General features: G+C 39.9%; 1 protein-coding gene across 2 annotated transcripts in view; it reads left to right on the top strand.

Annotated features, from left to right (window-relative positions):
* Positions 1-15,689, top strand: part of LOC129708288 (lysosomal alpha-glucosidase-like) — a 31,342-nt gene extending 15,653 nt beyond the window's left edge. Inside the window, exons 8-20 of one of the 2 annotated variants that reach the window (XM_055653956.1) lie at positions 1,747-1,878; positions 3,035-3,145; positions 4,063-4,176; positions 5,191-5,275; positions 5,472-5,589; positions 6,586-6,719; positions 7,582-7,733; positions 9,573-9,721; positions 10,881-11,022; positions 11,602-11,700; positions 12,635-12,799; positions 14,005-14,157; positions 14,712-15,679. In XM_055653956.1, coding sequence (XP_055509931.1) covers positions 1,747-1,878; positions 3,035-3,145; positions 4,063-4,176; positions 5,191-5,275; positions 5,472-5,589; positions 6,586-6,719; positions 7,582-7,733; positions 9,573-9,721; positions 10,881-11,022; positions 11,602-11,700; positions 12,635-12,799; positions 14,005-14,157; positions 14,712-14,774 — 1,617 coding nt within the window. In that variant the 3' untranslated portion in view covers positions 14,775-15,679. Of the gene's footprint in view, positions 1-1,746; positions 1,879-3,034; positions 3,146-4,062; positions 4,177-5,190; positions 5,276-5,471; positions 5,590-6,585; positions 6,720-7,581; positions 7,734-9,572; positions 9,722-10,880; positions 11,023-11,601; positions 11,701-12,634; positions 12,800-14,004; positions 14,158-14,711 lie in introns of both variants that reach the window. The other variant, XM_055653957.1, reaches the window with a different exon arrangement.
* The last annotated feature ends 3,678 nt before the right edge of the window (positions 15,690-19,367 follow it).

Below are 19,367 nucleotides of genomic sequence, written 5' to 3'. Positions count from 1 at the left end.
TCCACTGTTACGCCGATGACACCCAGATCTACCTCGACACCAAATCCCCCCACAACCCCCCCCTCTCCCATATCAACTCCTGTTTGTCAGCTATAAAAACCTGGATGCAACATAACTTCCTCAAACTCAACAGCGATAAGACAGAATTCCTCCTCATAGGCTCCAAATCCACACTCAGCAAAATCAATAACCCCACTCTCACCATCGACGGCACCACTGTCTCCCCATTTCCCCAGGCCCGCAACCTTGGCGTGATCTTTGATTCCACCCTCTCCCTTGAGCCTCACATCCGCCATGTCATTAAAACCTCCTTCTTTCATCTCCGCAACATCGCCAAACTTAGACCTTCTCTCACACCTCCCGCTGCTGAAAGACTCATCCATGCCTTCATCTCCTCCCGACTGGACTATTGCAACTCACTTCTCCTTGGCATCAGCTCCACCTACATCAACCGACTCCAACTGGTCCAGAACGCAGCCGCCCGACTCATCACCCACACCAAATCCTGGCATCACATCACTCCAGTCCTCAAACAACTTCACTGGCTTCCCATCTCCCACCGGATCACCTACAAAATCCTGGTCCTCACCTACAAAGCCCTCCACCGTCTGGCCCCCCCATATCTCACTGACCTCTCCCCCTACCAACCCTCACAGTCCCTCAGATCCACATCAGCCGGTCTCCTCTCCATCCACAAGTCCAACCTCCGCAGTTTTGGGGACAGAGCCTTCTCCAGGGCAGCTCCCAGACTCTGGAACTCCCTCCCCCAACTGATCCGCAATTCCGTGTCCCTCACCATCTTTCAGTCCCGCCTCAAGACCCATCTCTTCACCTCTGCCTATCCTTAGCCCCACGTCCCCCTCCCTTTTCATCTGTGCATGAATTGCCTCATATTGTGTTTTGAATTGAATTCTGTCTTTAATTTGTGTACTAGTCATGTCTCTACTATTTATTTCATTCCCCTTACATGTTTTTCCTCTACTTGCTAAATTTTTGTAAGGTGTCCTTGAGACTCTTGAAAGGCGCCCATAAATAAAATTTATTATTATTATTATTAAAGTAAGGACTAGAGGAACTCTATCTTTGTTCCGTCTGGGAGGAGGGGGAGCAAGAGCCGAATTACGAGATACAGAGGAGACCTGGGTGAGGGATCCATCTTCAACAGCGAGTGGGGGTGGGGGGGGGAGGGGAGGAACCAAGTTTATTAAAGAGAGGACAACTTTGATGTCATGTGGAAAATCTCACCTTGGGTGCAAAAGCAGCAGAGACGGAAACCATGGAGTTAGAGAGAGCGCAGTCTGCGGAAAGCAGAAAAGGATGGGAAAACCAGCATCCTTTTGTAAGCCAGTATCTACAGTTCCTTATGTCTACATTGTACTGAATTATATTTAGTCTGTAAAATCCTGAAATACGTAGTCACAAAAATATAACACACAGCCATTTGTTTGAATATGTTGAACTATTCCAACACCTGTGGTACTGTTCCATGGAAACACAGAGACAAAAGAGATTTAAGCTGCTGGGACTTGAGCAAAAAACAAAATGTTGTAAGAACTGTGTGTCAGGCAGCATCTGTAGAGAGAATGGATAATGTTTGGGGATCAGGACCCTTCTTCAGACTCCGTGGGAATCCATCTGCATTTTAGTTGACCTTTTGCTTTGATTTGGACTTTAATTAGAAAAATTGGAACAGCCGAGCTGTTACTCCTGTAACTGTTCCTTTATTAATCATTCTACTTTCTTCAGGATGTACAGTGGAATGATATTGATTACATGGACAAGAAGAAAGACTTCACGTACAACTTGCAGTTCTTTGGAGATTATCCTCAGATGGTTGATGAATTTCACAAAAAGGGGTTGAAATATGTCATGATTGTGGTAAGAAGAAAAAGGCAGAAATTATCTATTAATTTGTACATAACTAAAACGCTGATCTTGTTATCATCCGGTTTGGCAGGCTTTCTATTTGCGCAAAAACGGTTTGCGATAGCGCTACGATTTTTCACCAGTTCACTCACTGTTCTCCTATGCTGCGAGTGTACCAAGTTTTGTTAAGGTCGGTTGAATGTCGTAAATGTTAGCGAGGTTTAAAAATCTTTAAAAGTGCGCATGCGCAGATCGATCTCTTCTCCTGCCAGTCAGCGCCGCGCAAATTACTCTCTTCCCCTGTCATTCCCCGGGACGGTCCGCCCCTTCCTGCACCATGGCGTCTTTACTAAAGCTGAGTATGTCGGTGGAGGTTTCCAACCGGACTTTCAGAGGGACCCGAAGCAGCCCAGCCCCTCTCCTAGCAGCAGGCCCGCCCCAAGCAGCAGGCCCGCCCAAAGAGCCAGCCCCACCCCAAGCAGCAGCCCAGCCCCAAGCAGCAGCCCAGTGGCGGAGACCCGACCCAGCCCAGTCAGAGATGTCGCCAAACGGAAAGCGGAGACTCTGATCCCAGCGGAGGAGAGCGACCAGCACCCGCTGTAAGTCCCCATCGCACCAGAAACTCCAACAACTACCCCTCTGGTCCCCCTCGCTGGCTCCGCCCCCCTCCTTCGTGATGCCCCCTCTCCCCCATGGCTCTTCCCCCATCTTTTCTCCAAGCTCACTCCCCCCCTGCCCACACACCCCTCTCCCCTGACCACTCCCCCTGTGCCCCCACACACCCCTCTCTCCACACACAACCCCCCACCCACATGCCCCTCCCCCCCCACCCACACACATTGTTAGGTTCTGATTCAATACTTATATATCCATCAAATCCATTCTAGCTGAAGATATAATCTCTTGGAAGAATACAATTCAGTCGACACCAGACATACTATCGTACAGCACATTGCTATTTTCTATTGATGAACCAAGATAGCCAAGGCTGAAACTATTTTTTAGCCAACCCTGCCCTTGCCTAATGATCTTATGTTATGCCCTTTGATTTCATAATATGCCAATGTGCCTCTTTTTCACCTTATGGTTACCTGTATAATTTTTATTATTCTTATATTTCTTTTTCCTTAAGGGTTCCTCGTAACTGCTCTTTTGTTTTCTACTGCAGGATCCAGGAATCAGCAGTTCACAGGGAGCAGGAAATTATAAACCATATGACGAAGGCCTAAAGAGAGGAGTTTTTATCACAAATGAAACTGGTGAACCATTTATAGGCAAGGTTCGTGTAGCAAAGACAAGTTTGTCCTGTCTTTTTATTTAATTTTTACATTTTCATTTCACCAAATGTTAAGTAATATTGACAACATCATTTAACTAGCTCTCACATGAAGAAATTAGAAATCCTAGAAATATTCTTCGTAAGAATACCATAAGTGGTTCTTAAATTATCAATTGCTGGCTTACAAATAAGCTTGTTAAATGCCTCTCAGAGCAGAACCTCAATCTAAAAAATTGCCAACTCTATTAAAAGTCTATTAATTTTAAACACTAAAAGTTCAGTCCCAGTGTGGATACATATACTGTTCCATTGACTTTTATTGTTGTCACATTTATGTGTATCCCATTAGGATAATCACTAAGACATATGATGTTGAACTGACAGCTTTGCATAAAGCTTTACTGAGTTGGAGATGCACGTCGTAGATTTTTTATCTTTTATTATACAGTGAAATGTCATCAGGGTTGCACGAAAATAGCTGAGAGACCTACTTAATACAAAGAACAAGTTTGTGCTCTGTTCCTTTGAATAGGATTTAGAAACAGAAAGTCTGCAGATCTTTTCCACTTGGAGTGAAATGACTGAAAAATTATTCATTTTTACGGGCTTCAAATTATCATTAAGCATTTCTTTGTTGAAAGGTTTGATTAAGTGTACTCTGTCACAGTTGCAATTTCAAATGAATCTTATTAACATAGCATGATTTTTATAATTTTTTCCCATGCCATCTTTTGACTTCTAAATGTGTTGCTTTGAAACCACTTTCACGACAAACTGAACTTGAAACTATTTGCATATATTGTGCAGTCTAACCACACCACAGACTCTCATTTTATCAATCTAGTTCGGGTTTTAATTTGCCACTCCATCCGGCCTCTGTAAGTGTCTTTGAATAGTGCTGTGATTACTTTGTTTAGGTTTGGCCTGGACCAACAGCCTTCCCAGATTTTACAAATCCAGAAACTCAGGCATGGTGGTATGAGAACATTAAAGAGTTTCATGATCAGGTGCCATTTGATGGAATTTGGATTGTAAGTATGTAAGTTAAGTTCACCAATTTTTCTTCTGAAGGAAAAAAAATTGCTAAAGCTGTGCAAAGTGCATTAGATTGTTCCTTGAGTGGAGCAACATTTAATAGGAACCTGAGGAGTAGCTTTTTTACTCAGAGGGTGGTGGGTAAATAGAATGAGCTGCCAGAAGCGGTACTTGAGCATGATACTGTAACAGAATTTAAAATACACTTGGACAGGTACAAGGATAAGAAAGGTGCAGAGGAATATGGGCCGAACTCCAGCAAATGGGACCAGCTTGGTCACATCAATAATGGGCTATCTTGGTCCATATGGATGTAGTGCCGAAGGGACTGTTTCCATGCTGTATGACTCGATAATTTGTATTCCATATGCTTATGATAATTTATCACATAAAAATACTATGTGTTTCCATTTCTTTAATAAAACTTAGCTTAACACAAAATTAAAATGTAAAACGAGGAATTATTAAGGAGGAATTTGTTTATTCAGTCGGTGGTGAATCTGTGGAATTCATTGCCACAGATGACGGTGGCAGCCAAGTCATTGGGTATTTTTAAAGTGGAGATTGATTAGTAAGGGCGTCAAAGGTTTCGGGGAGAAGGCAGGAGTATGGGGTCAAGAAAGAAAAATAGATCAGCTATGATCGAATGGCAGAGATGATTCTGGGCCAAATTACCTAATTCTGCTCCTCTTTTTCAAATGTGCATAATTATTTTATTATTTCTAGCACCATGACTTTATGAGGTGGAATTAAGATTAGAGGTTGTTAGTAAATTATTTTCCATTGAGAAGTTTGCCTTTATTCATGAAAATTGTACATACGCATTTGACACAAACTTATTTTTGAGAATCAAGTAGATTTGAAGTGCATGGAAGGGATGCTAGAAGACAGTATACTGGGTGTATCTTAAAAGATGTGAGAGAAGGTACTGGCCAGAATTATCATCAGCAGCATATTTCTTTGAGGTTGACTGAAGCTCAATGACTGAAATCAAGGTCCTTGTTTCACAGGATATGAATGAACCATCCAGCTTTGTTAATGGAGCAATAAATGGCTGTCCAGACAACAATTTAGAAAATCCTCCTTATGTTCCAGGTAAAAATGAATTCATTCTGTAAAGTAAAAAGATTGTTTCATTATGTTTCTACCAAATCTGCCTTGATTGGCAGTAACTGATTAGGAATTTTCTGCATTTTTCCCCATGGGATTTAACTGTTTGCACAATTCTTCTCCATGAAAGAATGTAATCCGCTTGCTATGAAAATGACTGCTGTCTATTTGCCTGTTGCAGGTGTGACTGGAGGATATCTGAGGTCTCACACAGTTTGTATGACTGGAAAACTGTACCTGTCATCACATTATAACCTGCACAGTCTGTATGGCTTGACTGAGGCCATTGCTACCCATAAGTGAGTGACAATTATAATAGCTAAGCATTAATTCCACTGGGCCTGTGCCACAATATTGTGTATAACAGGCAATGCTACTTGTACAGAATGGATTTAAAGTATTCAAAGCACTTTTTTTCCGTGGTGCTGGTTGCTTTCCAGTATCCTGAGCAATTAACTATTGAAGTGTGAGCTTTGGAAATTAATTTATCATGCTGTTCTACTTCAGTTTAATGTGATGCCAAGAGCTCACAAAATCCACACAAGTAAACACGTGCAGCATGATTCCCATATATAGCTCGGCAGCCAAGAACAACATATTGATCTTTTCTAAATTTAAAGTAACATTTATAAATCTGTTGGCTTTTTATATAATGAGCTAGTTTTCCAATTTGATTATTCTGAGTCGGAATATTTCGGCTACTTATCATTGTTGGGAAACCTTGGTGTTGAATCAGGATCTTGCTGGGCTGTTGAAAAGCCAGTGCTCTGGCATTGCCCCACAACCTGTTATGGATCATGCCCTGTATTCCTGTTCTCCTTGCTTATTGTCCAGTGTTTGATCTGCTCAGACCCTGGTGTGGTATATAACTTAGGAGTTTGCAGTTAGGAGAACTTTCCCTGTCTGTTTCTGCTTTCTCCAAATCGTAGCACCATCAGTACCAACACATTACTGAGGTGCTAGGAGTGTTTTCACGAGTGCATGTTAATGCTTTATAAATGAGATTAGCAAGGTCACGTGAGGACTATAATTGTGCAGATACCAATAGATCCTTGTGATTAAATCTTTTAAGTTAAATAGATTGGCAGAACAATAATGATTAAAGGACGTGGCTGTCAATAGCAATCTTAAAAATCCATCACTGACTGACTTCAGCAAAGAATATTGAAGTGAGATTGATGTATCACTGAAGAGAACTTCCATATGTTGAATTAAAGTGAGATAGATGGCGGGAGTCAGTTGGTCAAATGTTAAACCACCATGTGCCTTCACATTGTCTCCTTTCATGCATTTAGTGCATTGATCAAGGTGATTGGGAAGCGTCCTCTTGTGATTTCACGGTCCACATTTCCCAGTCATGGTCATTATGCTGGACACTGGACAGGGGACATCTCAAGCAACTGGAATGACATGTACTACACCATCCCAGGTATCCAAATTAGCATCCTTCTTTTGTAAATTCACTTGAAACATTAACCGTAACTTCCTTTCTACAAAGCTATTCTCCACGCACTGAGCATTTCCAGCACTTTACTTATGGAGATTTGAGTCCTTCCAAAAGGTGTAACTATTAGAATATAGTTGTTATTCTAATTGGAAACTTAATACCATAGTCATGTAAATTATGTATCAAGCAACTAATCTTTTCCTTTTTCTGTAATTAATGATGATCTATAAAATGTTTGTAAAGAAGCATTTGAATTTATTTTTAAATTAGAAGTTTAAAAATTGATTTTGTTCTATATTTTATATTAAGATTTAAATAGGCCTTTCTATTGTTTGTACCAGCTATTTAGGATAGCATGTAGTTGTGAGCTACCTAGATACCAGAGACAATGGAGAGATACAGGAAGTATCTATACATATCTAACTAGGTGTATATAAGGTAAAAACTTATTAGTATATTTTATTTTTCACAAATTAGATTTTTATTTTTTTATTTAATTTGAACACATGGACCAAGCATCATTACTAGCTGACAATGGAGCTGACAACTGTTCTCAGTCTTTGCCCTAGCTGTTGTATACTAACCATGCATATGAAAAATCTCCTTGTTTTAAAATTCCTGGTGCATGAATGTTTCTGCAATCTGGAGAAACTGAAGTTATAATCGTGTGATTCTAAATCCAATGTGCAATGTGTATTATTCCACCAAAGCCTTTTTATTATAAGCTGTAATTGTTGATTTATTCAGGAGTAGCATGGTCATACAATACATTGTGAAATAATGTACAATTTAACTATGAAATTTAAAATGAGAAAGAAAACCTGTTTTTGCTTTATCATTGTAGCTATAATGCTGTTTAATATGTATGGAATTCCTCTTGTGGGAGCGGATGTGTGTGGCTTTGGTGGAGCCACCAGTGAAGAACTCTGCGTGCGTTGGACTCAACTTGGATCATTCTACCCATTTATGCGGAATCACAATGCCTGGAAGCAGCTGGTCAGTATCAAAGATTGCATAGAAATTTAGTTTAGAGATTCAGCATGGAAATGGGCCCTTCAGCCCACTAAGTCCATGCTGACCATCAATCACCTGTTCACACTAGCTCTGTTATCCCCATTTTCTCATTGACTTCCTACCTATTAGAGGCAATTTTACAGAGGCCAATTAATCTGCAAAATGTACATGTTTTGGGGATATGGGAGTAAACTGGAGCATCAAGAGGAAACCCACACGGTCACAGAGAGAACATCCACAAATTCCACAAATGCAAACTCCACACAGAAAGCATCCGAGATCAGGATCTCTGGTAAAGTGAGGCAGCAGCTTATCATCCTGCAACATTCATTTTGTTGAATATCTCTATTCTGTTGATTTTTTACTTTGTCACCTACAATAATGCTTCTGCAGCTGTATCTCAGCTTTTGATTGCCTTACTCCTGATTTGGGGCACTATGCATCACCAAAATAGCATTCTAACTGTCCAGCAACAAAGCTTCATTTTCTGCACAAGATCTCAGGAAGGACACTTAGCAGTTTATTGACACAAGGAACCGCAGATGCTTGTTTATGAAAAAAGACACAAACCTATTTGAAGTAGCGAGTGTTTAATACTGTAGGATGCACAGAGTGAAATGGTTGATTGTTAGTTATCTGTTCAGTACTAAAGCTGGCCATATAGCAGAAGAGTCCACGTCGTGGGGCTGGAAACTGGAAGTATCCTGAGCTAATTCTGTTACCAGCATCATCTATTGCGACGTGATGGCTTCCACTGATTGTTGGAAGCTTGCATACTTTTCAGGACTGGCGATGACAGCGAGGTCAACATTTGTATCAAGATGGACACGAAAAGAAGACGAAGTACTAAAGCTTGTTATCTGGCACCACTATTAATGCAAAGGTTTCCTCAGCTATAAATAACAGCTTCATGACTGGAGGCAATGCTTTGAAAAAAAAAAAGGAAACTATTGAAATTTTAGATAAATATATGAGTGGCAGTTGCCTAGCATGTACAAGACTAGAGGAATTAATGTTTGGAGAACAATTTTGGCTATGTTATGTTTATTAAATTTTACCCATGTTCAACTTAAGGGTTTAACTTTATTAAAAGGAAATGACGTTCATGATGGGAGTCATAACAAGACTTGATGCCTTGTTGTCCTACTTTACTATCTACTGGGAATATGGGAAGGAAACATTCTGTAAAACAGCTTGATGATGTTTCCATTTCTCAGAAAGTATTCAGTGCTTCCATTATTGGGTAGCCCAAAAGAACCATTCACCAAACTCTTTAACATGTGGTGATCTTAATCAATAGTTGCTTTAAAGGCTTTATTCACAGAGGCATGCAGTGTTTGACATATGCTGTTCAGTGCATAGTTGGATAATCTGTTCACAAACTTGCTTCCACATAAATGTAACAGATGAGCTCACAGTTGATGCACAGCAATTAAATACAATTAACCTTAATTGATATGATCCCACAGATTGAGGTAATGCTAATCAATACCTCTCCCGACCTCCCCCTTATTTCCTCCTCTTTTACATCATTCCCAACACCCCTCGAAAACCCCTCTTCTCTATCCCCACTATGAAATTGCCTTCGCAAAGTTGCTTGGGGGTTTCTATCAGAGATGCAATAGCCTGCATTTGAAGTCTCTTCTTTGGCATGCATCATGTAGATAGCCATTTAGAATTTCTCAGCCAATCAATTGGATGATATTGAGGATCTAATATTAAGGATCTACCGGTAATATTGAGGATAAAAACATGAGCTAGTATTTATTCTAAAATGTGCACAATTTATGTAAAGAAAGGACTGTGCATTTTGTTTTTCAGCCTCAAGAACCTTATGTCTTCAGTGAATCAGCACAATCTGCAATGCGGAAAGCTCTCTTTACCAGATACACACTGCTGCCTTTTCTTTATACACTTTTTCACAAAGCACACTCTGCTGGAGAGATGGTCGTTGAACCACTGTCATTTGAGTATGTTATCTTTACAGTAATGTGTATAAAATGGATTTGCACCCCAATGAGGTTAGAAGTAGGCTATTCAGCCCATGAGGTTTATATCAGATCTCAAACCAAATCACCCACATTGTAATCTATTCTTTGTAATCTATTCTTTCACACATGCTCACTCCCACTCTGCTGATACTCTTACCAGTCATCTATTGTAGGGGCAATTTGCTAGTTTGCTTTGAGGACGTAGGAGAAAATCGGAGCAGGCGGAGGAATTCCTTACAGTCAAGGAAGAATGTGCAAACTCCATGGAAGGCACCAGAAGTCAGCATCAAACCTGGATTGCTAGAACTGTGAGACATTTCCATTACCAGCAGCACACTGTGTTGTGCTATGGATTTATTTTATATAATCCCAATCATATACTAATTTGAAACCAAACTTTCTCCACGGGTTGATTCTAAATTAAAACACCGTGTTTATATTTTAGACTTTGGCTTGCAAATGAAGCAAAAACCCTTTAAATTTTTTTTTTAATTTCCTGTTTCCAGCATTTTTGTTTTGGAGTTCCAACATCTGCATTTTTTTTTTCTTATTTTCTCCTTTAAAAACTGTTTTCTTGTCCTCGTCTGGTAATATTTCTTAACTGGAAGAGAGGATTTTTATTTGTGATGAGGGCTTCATTGGCCCAAGGCCTTTTCACCATTTGGAAACTTCCTGGTGTAATAACCTTGTTGGCAAAGTAAATTGTAAGGTGGGGGCTAAATTTGCAAGATGCGTCAGCTATTTTAGATAGGAAAAATATAGAGTCTAAAGTACGCAAATAAGGAAACCCTGGACAGGACTTTGGTGAGATGACAGCTAGAGTTCTATATTCAGTTTAAGTTTCCTTTGATAATAACGGATATGACTGTCTTAAAGATGATGCAAATAACGTTTGTTAAACCTAATTTCTTGGATAAGAGGTATGTCCTAAGATGAGAAATTGGGCAGGATCGACCTGCAATATCAGAAATGAGTGCCTATGTCATCAGTTAGCATTATGGAATGTATTAAAATATCTATTTTACAATACATATAAAATAGATATTTAGACATCCATTTAAAAAGCAACTTAATAGGAACAAGTGTAAATTATGTTGGAGATATACAGATAACTAAACATTCTCTTTCTTGGTTTTAGATTCTCTCAAGATCCAAATACATGGAGCATTGATCGTCAATTCATGCTGGGGGAGGCCCTTCTCATTACTCCTGTGCTAGAGCCTAAAACAGTGGAGGTGTCTGGCTACTTTCCCTCAAGTACATGGTATAATCTGTACAATGTAAGTGTCATGCACCTCTCATTCTCAAATGTTGCCATGTATGATCACAGATAGTATTCTACATGTTTATTATATCCCATACTTATTGTAATTACATTTATATCACTGCTTGATCTGAGATCACATTGAATGGTGGTGCTGGCTCGAAGGGCCAAATGGCCTACTCCTGCACCTATTGTCTATTGAGATGTCAATAATATACCTTACCATTTTATGCAGTGGTCTATTTCATGTCTCTCCTCCTGTTTGGGCTCTCCAGTGCAAATTTACCTCGCTAATTTTCATGCAGTTTTATTATAATCGCTGGAGGGGGATAGAGGGAGAAGGGGGTTCGCAAAAAAAAAGCTTCACTCCAAAGCAGTGACAAATAATGGTGTTGTAGAATCCAATGCTGGGAGATTTCAACTCCATTCAAAATTTACTCCCCGACACACTGAAAATTATTTAATGGATCATATGAAGTCAACTACGTTAATCCCAGTGTGCACCAAATATTCTTACCTGTGTTTGTGCATCTATAAAGTAGTCTCCATTTTAATATCTCTCTCTGTCTCTTAATTTGTACATTTCAATGTTTAGGGTTCTGCTATTCATAGCAAAGGCCAGTATATTGTACTACAGGCTCCCTTGGATACTATTAACGTCCATGTGCGAGGAGGCTTCATTTTGCCAATACAAGTAAGTAGATTCAAGTAACGTTAAATAGACTAAGGTTTAAGTACAGCAGAACTGCAAAATGCATAATAGCAGATCAGCCCCTTGTTGGAAATCCCACAGATTAACTTTTACTGTTTTGCACCCCCACCAAAGTTGAAGTTTATCCTGAGTTTATGTTGCACTTGAATGTTTTCAAAAGATCACTTTTGCCACAAGCCACAGTCAACTTGGATGATAAGAGAGACACAAAGTGCTGCAGTAACTCAGCTGGGCAGGCACCATCTCTGGGAAAAAAAGGATGGGTAAAGAAGTCTGAAGAAGGGTTCTGACCCGAAACGTCACCCATCCTTTTTCTCAAGGGATGCTGCCTGACCCGTTGAGTTACTCCAGCACTTTGTGTCTATCTTCGGTATGAACCAGAATCTGCAGTTTCTTCCTACACATTTTGCATGATAAAATGTTTTGATGTTTGTATCCTTTCAATTTACAGAATTATAAAACTATAGTAAGTTTATGGGTTCCTGTGATAGAGCCATGGTATCGTAGTCAAGGGCCGAATGGCCTACTCCTGCACCTATTTTCTATGTACAGCATAAAAACAGGTCCATTTGCCCACCATGTCGACGACGACTATTGTACTTAACCACAATAATCCTATTTATCTGTATTTTTCCACGGCCTTTTATGCCTTGCCAATGCAAGAACTTATCTGCGGTTGTGAGACTAACATCTCCTCAGGCTGCATGTTTCAGATTCCAACCACTTTTTAGAATTCCCTCCGCTTTCCAAATGTTTCCTCTTTCCTGAGGGCAACTGAGTGCATAGCCCATTCCTGTTATCAAGAACATATTACAAATACATTTGGAAGTAACCTGATTTCAGATTTAGCTCTGTGACCGTCACATAAAAATGAAGTATGCATTCAAGTGTTGATGGCATTCTGCATTTTGTTAAGGAGCCCAGTACCACAACTGCTGCCTCTCGTGGGAACCCACTTGATCTGATTGTGGCTCTGTCCAATCAAGGAGGAGCAAGAGGCAATCTCTTCTGGGACGATGGTGACAGTCTACTGACTTATGAAACTGGTGATTATACTGAAATTATCTTCCGAGCAAAAAACGTAAGTTTGACTGATTTCCGATACTTTATTAATCATGTGAGTTGAATCATATGCACATCCTTCTTGGGATAAAATGCAATAACCATTTAAACACTAGCAATTTTTCTGAACAAGGTGCTTCTGTTGCACAAAATAAATTTGGCTGGAACTTGGGAGCACCTATAAAGGCATGTTAAATGCAACCATTGGCGGCACAGTGCGTAACGGAAGAGCTACTGTCTTAAGCCCCTGTCCCACTTTCACAACCTAATTCACGACCTCTACCGAGTTTGCCCTTGACTCGTGCTAGCAACATGGTCGCCATGAGATCGTAGGAGGTCGTGGGAGGTTTTCCTCATGCTTGTGAGTGGTCTCCGCGTACTCGTGGCATCAAGTAGATCACGGCGTTTTTTCTAGCCTGATAAAAAAATGTCCACAAGTTAAAAAAAAAAGGCCGTCTTGGAAAAATATCGACACTTTTTACTCGTAGGTAGGTCGTAGGTAGGTTGTGATGCTAGTCGTAGGTGGTCAGAGGCAGTCGAAGGTAATAGCTCTGGGGTGAAAAAAAGGTCAATAGAAAAAAAAGGTTATTTAAACAGCAGAACGTCACCTCTGCCACTCCAAGGCATGTTCATTCATAGCTGGAGAGTTTTTTGGAGAGGAGACGTGTTTTAGAGATGGCACCAAAAAGACAGCAGCGCAGTGAGAGGGCACAACCCTAAAAAAAAACGGCCATGGACTTCCGGTGGCGCCATGGAGTAGGAAGCAGGCGCCCGTTTTAGCGGGACCGATTTAAAAATATCTACCGGCAGATACCCGACGTCGCGTAAGTGACGTCATCAGAAATTGCCGCACACCGACGGGATACCGCTATTTTTAAATGAAAAAACGGAATTTACCGGCTCCACCTAAGAACCAGACTGCTGGTCGTTCAAGAGTCAAAGAAAACAACCCCTGAAGAATCTGAGGAGGAATCTGATGGAGAAGGATTTATTGCTACTATGGAAGAAAATATAAAAGACCAAGAACAATCTTTTAACCTTTTGAATTTTAACCTTTGCAATTTAACATAATGTTGAAATAGCATTTTGTTATCAGTTTGATGTATTCACTGGCTTTATTTAGCTGCTCATTTCTAAACCAACATTCTTGAGAAACTAGCATGTCTAAACTGTGTGGATATTTGATTGGCCTTTCTTCTTTTAAGCTGTTTTCTCCACCCCCAGAATATGCTGCTGAGTGAGATAGTTCATTTGAACAGCCAAGCCGATGACCTGCATTTACGTAGAGTTACTGTTTTTGGAGTTCCATCTCCCCCACATAAAGTTTCTGTTAATGGACGTTGGTTCCCAGACTTCTCCTATAATTTGGACACAAAGGTGAGGGCCAAGTTTCAGTCCAGATTGCCTTTAATTGCTTGGTGGAACACAAATGAAATTAAGCTAAATTTAGAATGTGTTTCTTTTTCACATTCTATTAATTTGTTTTTTTTTAAGCTGACTCTGTTGATATCTTGCTGGATATACTTCCAAAGAATCTAAGTACCCAAGTTAACGTCTTTCAACTGGATTTGACAGGCTATTACTCTTGAGTATTTGGGAGTTGACAGGTAGAGCAGGGGATGCTAATGGGTAATCACTGCTAAACCTGACCTTGTCCTCACAGACAAAATCCCAGTGTTTATTTTCCCAACTGGTTAAAGCCCTGAATGTGATAAATCAAAGCAGCTATTTAATGTGTGGGGAGATAATAATTTGGGATGTGGGGGAAGTAGAATTGCATTAGCTCTGAAATTCACCTGATCATGCTTAAATGAGCTCCTGGAAGAGATTTGATTTAATTTTCCATGGAATATTTTTACGTTTTGCATTTCGAACAATATCTACACAGTATTTTGTGTCCATTCTGTCATGCATCTTACTTTACTTTTCAGGTGTTGACTTTACAGAATCTCTCTGTTTTTATGGGTGAGGAGTTCACAATTACCTGGTTCTAAATAAAGTGAAGCTGGATCTACTTATATGAAGAAAGCCACTGCCACAAAATGAATGTTAACCAATGGTAAAGTCCAGAAAGAGTTAAAATAAATGATAATTAGAAAAAATATAATTAATGAAAATCTGAAAAATATATAGTTAATGGAAATCTGAAAAATGAAGTAAGCATTCAGCAGTTCAAATAGTATTTATGAAGCGAAAAACAGAATAAATGTCTCTGGTGGAAGAATCTGAGGAAGGATTTTTGAGTGAAATGTTAATTTTATGTTTCTTACCATCGATGCTGCCTGACCTGCTGAAATTTTCCTGCATTTTTAATTTTTGTTAAAGGAAGTCATTTTTATCAGTGCCATGCAGTCAGTATATGCAGAATTAAATTTGAAATGTAAAATCGTGCATGATTTATTAAATGATTCGTATTTTAGAATACACAATTTATATAATGCAACGGACTTTTGATTGAAACTGCCAAAATTATTTAACAGCATTTTTGTACTAAAAAGGCAGAAAAGCGACAAGAATTAATATTATTTTTATGATTCACTTTATTTCATTTCTGCTGCACATGGGTTTACATTTCTTAAGGTATCAGTACCAGACAATAAAGCACAAGCTGCCACTGGTTTTCTTGTTTCATTTGCAAACGGATCAGGTTGAATTGCCATCTCTCCACACACATGGCTTTGTGGCAGAATCATGGAGGCATACTTTATACCATTGTCATAAGGAGTAGAGAAATCAGTGTAATCTAAAAACCATTCTTCTTCTTTCATGACCATGTTTCAAATGCTGACATCGCTGTCATCGTCCATCCTGAAAAGGACGCACGCTTCCGGCGACAATCAGTGGGAGCCATCACTTGTTGCAATAGATGATGGTGGTAGCAGAATTAGCTCGGGATACTTCCAGTTTCCAGCCCCGCGACTTTTGACGTTTCTGCTATGGGGCCTAGAAACCATTAATGTGATAACAAAGCATCATCTTCTACTTTACTTCCAACGTATTCTATAATATCAACCCATCTTTGCCAAATGCAAGGAGCTGCAGCCTTCCGCAAACACCCAACAATAGAAATTATAACATGCAGCTGAGAAAACAAAAAATAATTTCTGCTAATCTGACAACGGCATTGTAGACCCAGATTGTTTATGTAGGCACTCAAGTGTGTTGGAAGCACAAGGCGACAATTGAAAAGGGCAGAAAAACAGTGAGCAGCTTGATCTTCAGTTAAAATGTGAAGTCTGAAGAAGGGTCCCAATGCAAAATGTCACCCATCCTTTTTCTCTAGAGATTTAATTTTTAATTTTTATTTAATTATTTATTTCGAACAGAATAAAAGAATAAAAAGCAAGTGTGAAACAGCATACAAAAAACAAAACAAGAATATTTATAAAGTGTCATAAACAATATCTATAAGTAAATGAAATCGTATGTATCCGAAAAGGAGCAGGAAGAAGCCAAGCCAAGATGCTGCATGACCCGCTGACTTACTCCAGCACCTTGTGTCTATCTTTGATCTTCACATACATTGGTTCATTATTAGGATGGACAATGAATGTGATGTGCCAAATTGTAGAGAAGACACGTCATGGCTGAACTAGCAGCACAGATAACCTGAAAATCTATCTATATTGCTAAAAGTCTGTTCTTGACCGGTTTTGCCCATCTGTGCTGCGATTTCCGAGAGAACGCCGCCACCTACGGCTGTCATTTTTGGCCACCTTGCTCAGAGCCCCCCTCCGCCATATGTGTGCCGAGGATTTTTCCTGTCGATGAAAAATGACAGAGATATTAATGTTTTTACAAAATTCCCCATTCTCTCTGCTGCCCCCGCTGGAGGCAGGGGAAGGGACTATAAAACCAGGAAGTGGTGTGCCTCAATTAGTCTCTGCAAGCTGGAGCTCTGTCAATTAGTCTCTGTCACTCTGAGCTCTGAATGACACTGAACAAATGTCTACAGCACTGTGAGTACCCTTAATTTGGTTTGAAAATGAAAATATAGTTAGTTTGAAGTAAAAAAGCACTGCCTGCAAATGTTTGTTTGGGTTGAATTAAAATCCACTCTCTCTCTCTCTCCCCTCCTCTCTCTCTCCCCCACCTCTCTCTCTCCCTATCCCTCTCTCTGCTCCCCTCTCCCCTCTCCCTCTCTCCCCCCCTCTCCTCTCCTCTTCTCTCCCTCTCTCTACCCCCCTCTCTCCTCCCCTCTCCACCTCTGTCTCTTCTTCTCTCCCTCCTGCCTCTCTCCCCCCTCTCTCTCTGACTGTCTCTCCCTCCTCTTCTCTCTCCCCCCCTCTCCCTCTCTCCCCCCCCTCTCTCTCCCTCCCTCCCCCCCACACCTCTCCAAAAAACGTTCTCAACAGTTTCTTAAAACTTTTCAAAACCCCCCCAACCTCCCCCTCCCACCTCTCCTCCCCCCTCTCTCCCTCCCCCCCCCTCTCTCCTCTCCCCTCTCTCTTCCCCCTCCCTCCCCCCCCCCCTTGGTCTAGTAGTGTTTATATACTAATTTGACAATCCTGAAAACTTTCAAGACCTTTCAAATTAAAGCAAGTATCTTGATTTTTTATATATTTTTCTATAAGCATGGAATGAGGAAAATTCCTACCGTATTATTTTACTCAAAGCATATCATGGATATTTCTTATTGGATTGGTGGCAGAGAGTGGTGAATCTCTGGAACTCTCTGCCACAGAGGGTAGTTGAGGCCAGTTCATTGGCTATATTTAAGAGGGAGTTAGATGTGGCCCTTGTGGCTAAGGGGATCAGGGGGTATGGAGAGAAGGCAGGTACGGGATACTGAGTTGGATGATCAGCCATGATCATATTGAATGGCGGTGCAGGCTCGAAGGGCCGAATGGCCTACTCCTGCACCTAATTTCTATGTTTCTATGATTCTAATTATTAGTTTAGCTATTATGTGTCTATGCCATTTAAAACAATTGTTGAAAATGATACTTTATGCTTGAACAAAGCAGTGATTTTATCCACTCGCGTAATTTAGACAGTAGGTGCAGGCGTAGGCCATTCGGCCCTTCAAGCCAGCACCGCCATTCAATGTGATCATGGCTGATCATCCCCAATCAGTACCCCGTTCCTGCCTTCTCCCCATATCCCCTGACTCCGCTATCTTTAAGAGCCCTATCTAGCTCTCTCTTGAAAGTATCCAGAGAACTGGCTTCCACTGCCCTCTGAGGCAGAGAATTCCACACTCACAACTCTGTGAAAAAAAGTGTTTCCTCGTCTCCGTTGTAAATGGCTTACCCCTTATACTTAAACTGTGGCTTCTGGTTCTGGACTCCCCCAACATTGGGAACATGTTTCCTACCTTTGGCGTGTTCAAACCCTTAACAATCTTATATGTTTCAATAAGATATCCTCTCATCCTTCTAAACTCCTAAATTTCTTCAATGTTTTGGGAAATGTCAAATGAATTATGATTTTTGTTTGATTGGCTGCCATGTTTTCACACCAAAGTGCTAAACCTTGGAATAAGCTCAAATAATACATTTTGTTTTGAGTGTTGGCATAATAATTACAATAAAGTATAATTTTAGTTGATTTACATATATTAATAAGGGCAGTGCAGACCTAGGCTGATTTGCAGCAACATCCTCATTGAAGATTTGGCACTTCATGTGATATTGAGAGCAGTCAGTCAGCTGAGTCCTGATTCCTTTACCTGCACAGATGCAGCCTGACCCACTGAGTTCTGCCAGCAGTTTGTTTTTGTTGCAATGAATTGGTTTATTTTTGTTGTACCTTGCATTAATACTGTTTAGCCTTAAAATATAGAATTGCAGAGTAAAACAATGTTATTTAAAAGGACAAGCAGATGACATATAGTTTGCCAATTTATTTATGGTTTACAGTTTGTGGTGTACAGTCTTTTTTTTAACAAGTCTCATACAGCTGACTTATTCCTACAACTAGCAACCTGCGTTCCCTGTGGACGCTGACTGAGAATATCCTGTATGTTATTTTTCATGCCAACTTCAAAAATATTACAGTAAAATCATTATGCAAAGCAATTAACAGGCTGTGACCTTTCACAGTTAATTTGCCCCTTTGCTCTTCCAGATAGATGAGCAATCAATTACACAGGTTTTTGTCAGGCCATTTAAGGGAATTATTTATTAAAATAAAGTTGGTGATTTATGACTGTATCTTCATTTGTCAGGAGGAAAATATTTTATTTTGATTTAATTATCCTTTTCACTATCTAGCTGAGTCATTCAATCAAAACCATTCATTTAATTTGCACCCACAAACCAATAATTTAAATAATGTAACAAGAATAAGTACTTGCAAAATCATTTTTGTGATAATGTTCTGAGAGATTGGATGAGATTTGAAAGAAATTCTAAATCTACCTGTTTTAAAACAAAAATTAAAGTGAGTAAGGTCATAAATTTGAATCAATTTGCAAAAAATACGAGGATGAAGATTTTTTATTACAGTTATTTATCGTGATCAAGAATACTTTGTATGAAAGGGTGATCCATTTCAAAGATCAAAGTGGTTTCAAATGTAAATATAGCAAGGGAATTGGATCTCCATTCGAAACCTCAAAGCTGCAAGGGAAATGCAAGAAAGTG

Source organism: Leucoraja erinacea, chromosome 23 (genome assembly GCF_028641065.1).
Source record: "Leucoraja erinacea ecotype New England chromosome 23, Leri_hhj_1, whole genome shotgun sequence".
NCBI lineage: Eukaryota > Metazoa > Chordata > Chondrichthyes > Rajiformes > Rajidae > Leucoraja > Leucoraja erinaceus.
Note: the sequence above shows the minus strand (reverse complement) of the source record. Positions and strands in the feature narration are given on the sequence as shown.